We start from the raw sequence: 5,891 nt of genomic DNA, 5'->3' as shown, positions 1-5,891 counted from the left end.
CTCTACTAAAAATACAAAAAATTAGCTGGGCATGGTGGCGCGTGCCTGTAATCCCAGCTACTCAGGAGGCTGAGGCAGGAGAATTGCCTGAACCCAGGAGGCGGAGGTCGCGGTGAGCCGAGATCGCGCCATTGCACTCCAGCCTGGGTAACAAGAGCAAAACTCCGTCTCAAAAAAAAAAAGAATAATCCATATTCTTAAACAATACAGTATAACAATTCTTTGTATAGCATTTACATTATAAGCAATCTAGTGATGATTTCAAGTATACAGGAGGATGTGCATGGATTACATGCAAATACTACACCATTTTTTAAAAGAGACTTGAACATCTGTTGAATTTGGGATCCACAGGGGTCCTTAGAACCAGTCCGCCATGGATACTGAAGGGGAGCTGAACTATTCTGCACCCTGTTCATTTCATCTTATCATCCTGGCAAGCTCTTCATACTGACATAGGAGGCCTTTCTCGTGTCTTTTAGGGCCGGGTAATATTGTCGGTGGGTTGTCAGTTCCTCTGCTGTTCGGTGTTACAGCTCATTAGGGTATGTATGTGTCCACACACGGACAGGAATGTATAGGCTTTTGCTGTGGTCTTTTGTCTTCGCATTTCTTGCATTTAGGACACTTTGTGTTGTTGTTCTAGTGGTTATCTTTTGTTATAATACCGTACGTAACCTCCTTTTTTTTTAGTCGAGGGTATGTATGTATGTTTCATGGTGTTTTTGTTCTTGTTTTGTTTTCCATAGAGACAGCGTCTCACATTGTTGCCAGGTTGGTCTTGAACTCCTGGCCTCAAGCAATCCTCCTGCCTTGCCCTCCCAAACTGCTGAGATTACAGCTGTGAGCCACCACACGTGGCCATGTGGTTTTTTGTTTGTTTGTTATTTGTTTTTTAGACTGAATTTCGTTCTTTTTGCCCAGGCTGGACTGCAGTGGCCCGATTTTGGCTCACTGCAGTCTCCGCTTCCCAGGTTCAAACGATTCTCCTGCCTCAGCCTCCCGAGTAGCTGGGTTTACAGCTATGTGCCACCCTGCCTGGCTAATTTTGTATTTTTAGTAGAGACAGGGTTTCTCCTTGTCGGTCCTGAACTCCTGACCTCAGGTGATCTGCCTGCCTCGGCCTCCCAAAGTGCTGAGATTATAGGCATGAGTCACTGCGCCTAGCCCATGCCTTTGTATATTTTAATAGCAGCCCTAGGCACACACCATATTCAACAATGTTGCAGTCTGAAGATGGGGTTCCCCCTCTTTGTCTTGCATCTCTCGCGTAGACTCACCAGACGGCAGGTTAGTTACCCCAGAACAGGATGGAGGAGGACAAGATAGGAGAACATCAGTTGGTGTCTGCTGCTCTCCACTCCACCAAGATTCAACGGCTGGAGTGGGCAGTTCCCAGAGCTGGCTGGCCCAGTTGCCAAATGGCTTGGCAAAAGACAGGCGGGGATTCCTAGACTCTGGAGCAGGTGACCTGGTTTCAGAACTTGGACAGATGCACAAAACAGCTACTGGAGAACCAAAAATTAATGGTAGCAGGCAGATGGCTGCGGGGAGAGGGCAGAATTCAAAGTGCCTTGGAGCCAGCAGTGAGTTCGTCATTCTTCCTGTATCTTTAGCCTGGACATGAGGCAGCTCAGAAGGTAGACAAAGGCACGGAATGAGACACAGATGTTCTCTGCTTGGAGCTTGGAGAGTGGGAAAGGAGATTGCTAACCCTCGGGGAGAATGTAGGAAATCCCCTATTAGGCTTTTTCTTTTTCTTCTTTTTGAGACAAGAGTCTTGAACTGTTGCGCAGGCGAGAGTGCAGTGGCGTGATCTTGGCTCACTGCAACCTCCGCGTCCCAAGTTCAAGAGATTCTCCTGCCTCAGCCTCCCATGTAGCTGGGATTACAGGCACATGCCACCACACCCAGCTAATTTCTGTATTTTTCTTTTTAGTAGAGACGGGGTTTCACCCTGTTGGCCAGACTGGTCTTGAACTCCCGACCTCAGGTGATCTGCCCACCTTGACCTCTGCAAATGCTAGGATTACAGGTGTGAGCCACCATACCTAGATGCCTGTTAGACTTTTTTCTTTTTTTTTTTTTTTTTGAGATGCAGTCTCGCTTTTGTCACCCAGACTGAAGTAGTAGCACTATCTCAGCTCACTGCAACCTCCACCTCCCAGGTTCAAGCGATTCTCCCACCTCAGCTTCCTGAGTGGCTGGAACTATAGGTGTGCGCCACCCCTCCCAGCTAATTTTTGTATTTTTAGTACAGACGGGGTTTCACCATGTTGGTTGTGTATGGTGGCGCACACCTGTAGTCCCAGCTACTCAGGAGGCCGAGGTGGGAGAATCACTTGAGCCCAGTAGGCAGAGGTTGCAATGAGCTGAGATTGCACCACCACACTTCAGCCTGGTCAACAGAGCCAAGACCCCTTCTCGAAAAAAGCCAAAACATACAATACCAAGTTCAATGAGGATGGGGCACATCTGTTGGTGCAAATATAAAATGATGCAGCCACTCTGGAAAGCACTGAGGAGGCTCTTATGAAGTTAAATACACACTAATGTAGCAACCCCACTCCTGGTTGTTTACAGAAATCAAACTGATGTTCACACACAAGTCTTTTTATGTGAAATGTTTATAGCAACTGTATTCACGATCACCAAAAACTAGAAATAGTCCAGATGTCCTTCAGCAGTTGAGTGGATAAAGAAATTTTAGGGCTGGGCGCAGTGGCTCACGCCTGGAATCCCAGCACTTTGGGATCATTTGAGGTCAGGAGTTCGAGACCAGCCTCACCAATATAGTGAAACTTCATCTCTACTAAAACAAAAATTAGCCAGGCATGGTGGCGCACGTCTGTGGTCCCAGCTACTTGGGAGCCTGAGGCCAGAGAATCACTAGAACCCAAGAGGCGCAGGTCGCACCACTGCACTCCAGCCTGGGTGACTGAGTGAGACTCCATCCCAAAATAAAAAGACCAAACACAGTGGCTCACGCCTGTAATCCCAGCACTTTGGGAGGCCAAGGTGGGCAGATCACCTGAGGTCAGGAGTTCAAGACCAGCCTAGCCAACATGGTGAAACCCCGTTTCTACTAAAAATAAAAAAATTAGCCAGATGTGATGACAGACACATATAATCCCAGCTACTCGGGAGGCTGAGACAGGAGAATTGTTTGCACCCATGAGGCAGAAGTTGTAATGAGCCGAGATTACACCATTGCACTCCAGCCTGGATGACAAGAGCGAAACTCCATCTCAAAAAAAAAAGAAACTGCAGTACACATACAGTGGAGCATTACTCAGCAATGAAAAGGTACCAGCTCTTGTCCCTCACAACCTGGATGAGTGGCAGAGGTGCTACACTGAGTGAAAGCAGCCTGTTTCTGAAGGTTCCAAGCCAAGTGATTCCAGTCACGTGACAGTCTCCTAAGGACACATGGGTCATGACAGAAAACACTCACGGTTGCCAGGTGTAGGAGGAGGGGGTTAGGACAAAAGAGAAGCCCCCAGGAGTGTTCTGGACCCCGATGGTCGTGGTGGCTCCGTGAATTGATGTATTTGTTAAAATCCCTGGCGTGTACCCTGTGGAAAAATCAGTCCATTTTATTATGTATCTTTTTTTGTTTTAAGCCAGATTGAATGGGTTCCTTTCCTGGAAGATAGATGTCTGTGCAAGCAGGAAGATAATAGCTTGGAAGTCCTAACCGATCACCTTAGGGAGGGACCCCTGGGAGAACAGGCTGGCCCAACATGAAGGCATCCTGGTGGGATCATGTATATTACAGGGACTGTTCCTCCAGTGAGGTTGCCCGCAGGAGCTGCAGGGTATATGGCACAGGTAAATGGACTTGCATTTGGGAGTTCGAGTCTTCACTTGGTTGACGTTGAGCTGGTCGCCTAAGCCTTTGAGAGGACCCTGTAATCCTTCTCTCTTGGAGTGCAGTGGAGATGGAGTCAGGTAGTCATCCTGCAGCTCCGGCAGAGCCGCCAATCACCATCGCCCTGGGCGGAGCCAGCTCTGTCCTCCCAGGGCCAAGGTCAGCGCCCCTGGAAGTTGGCCTGCAGGGCTGTACCTGCTTCTCACCTGTCTGCCTGTCCTTGGACCAGCCTAGGCTCTTTGGGGGTTCTGTGGTCCGGCTCTCTTGCTAGTTGCGATTTTTTTATTTTTGGACCCCTTATTCAGAATGGCCTCATTCTGGTCAGATGGTAACTAAAGTTTTGTGGGGGTTTTTTGAGACAACGTCTTACTCTGTCGCCCAGGCTGGAGTCCTGTGGTGCCATCATAGCTCACTGGAGCCTTGAACTCCTGGGCTCAAGCGATCCTCCCACCTCAGCCTCCCAGGTAGCTGGGACTACAGGTGTGCACCACCATGCCTGGCTAATGTTTTCTTTTTTTGTAGAGACAGCGTCTCACTCTGTTGCCCAGGCTGGCCTTGAACGATCTTTCCTCCTTAGCCTCTCAGAGTGTTGGGATTACGGGCATGAGCCAGCACGTCCAGACTCAACTTTGTTTTTTCACTCTTGTTGCCCAAGCTGGAGTGCAGTGGTGTGATCATGGCTAACTGCAACCTCCACCTCCCAGATTCAAGCAATTCTCCTCCCTCAGCCTCCCAAGAAGCTAGGATTATAGGCATGCACCACCATGCCCAGTTAATTTTGTATTTTTAGTAGAGACAGGGTTTCACCATGTTGGTCAGATTGGTCTCGAACTTCTGACCTCAGGTGATCTACCCGCTTCAGCTTCCCAAAGTGCTGGGATTACAGACATGAGCCACTGTGCCCAGCCTAAACTGTTGATAACATCACCTCTTGTGTTTGTTTGGCTTGTGATTGTTGTAAAGCACTTCCAAAGCCATGATTCTGTTTCATCCTCACAGCAATAGGTGCAGACCTGTGGCTTTCATATTACCCGGTACTTTGCAGGCTCAGGGCCACCTTCCCAGGACCTCCAATCTTGTAGAATGCATTGTGTCCAACAGGCAGACCCTTGCTTTGCTAAACCCAGAGTTCCTGGCTGTTCTCTGTCAGAACAGAGGGAAGGCTTTGGTTTATGTCTTCTTGGTACCCAGTGGGGACCTGGCTTCACCTCTCTTTCCTTGGCAGGAGATGGTGGGTGATTCCTGTGCCATGTGTGGTGTCATGAGGTTCTGAGGTCACGCACCTAGCACCCAGTGTCTCTTGGTGACACACCTCGGCTGGCTGCCTGTGGACCGTGAGGCGCCAGACGAGCCCTCCACATCCCTTCCCTACCCGTGCCAGGTGGATAGAGGGAGGCCGGGTCACCGCCGCCCACTGAAGTGCTGTCTTTGCCTCCCGGTCTCTGCAGACCTACGTATCCCAGTGGCCCTGGACGCTTCTGCTCCTCGCTGTCAGTGGCTTCTGTAACTTTGCCCAGAACGTCATCGCCTTCAGCATCCTCAACCTCATCAGCCCCCTGAGCTACTCGGTCGCCAATGCCACCAAGAGAATCATGGTCATCACGGTGTCCCTGATCATGCTGCGCAACCCAGTCACCAGCACCAACGTCCTGGGCATGATGACCGCCATCCTGGGGGTCTTCCTCTACAACAAGGTGAGAGTCGGGGGAGGCTGGGTGGGGAATGAAGTCAGCCCTCAGCACCCAGGGAGTCAGGAAAGGAAGAGCCTCCCCAGAGCTGGAGGCTGGGGCTGTAGGTCGACGCTTTCTACCAACTGGTTTACCCCTTCCCACCCTGGCTTCCTTTTTCCTGCGTCAACAACCTCAGGTCCTCACATTACTGCGGCTGTGTCTCAGCTGGGGATTTCCCTCCCTCCTCTCAAAGGCTCTGTTTGGTTCGGGGTTAAGTACATGGGATGGCCCATAGGGAGGGCTTGGCTTCCTTTTCTTTTTTTTTCTTGTTCTTTTTTTTTTTTTTTTTT

At 49.9% G+C, this 5,891-nt stretch overlaps 1 protein-coding gene across 1 annotated transcript in view; it reads left to right on the top strand.

The window, feature by feature from the left end:
• SLC35E1 (solute carrier family 35 member E1) overlaps positions 1–5,891 on the top strand; it is a 19,977-nt gene that overhangs the window by 10,388 nt on the left and 3,698 nt on the right. Inside the window, exon 5 of the mRNA XM_017501193.2 lies at positions 5,320–5,565. Within this exon, the coding sequence (XP_017356682.1) occupies positions 5,320–5,565 (246 nt within the window). The remainder of the gene's footprint in view (positions 1–5,319; positions 5,566–5,891) is intronic.

This window comes from Cebus imitator, unplaced genomic scaffold (assembly GCF_001604975.1).
Source record: "Cebus imitator isolate Cc_AM_T3 unplaced genomic scaffold, Cebus_imitator-1.0 Scaffold280, whole genome shotgun sequence".
NCBI lineage: Eukaryota > Metazoa > Chordata > Mammalia > Primates > Cebidae > Cebus > Cebus imitator.
Note: the sequence above shows the minus strand (reverse complement) of the source record. Positions and strands in the feature narration are given on the sequence as shown.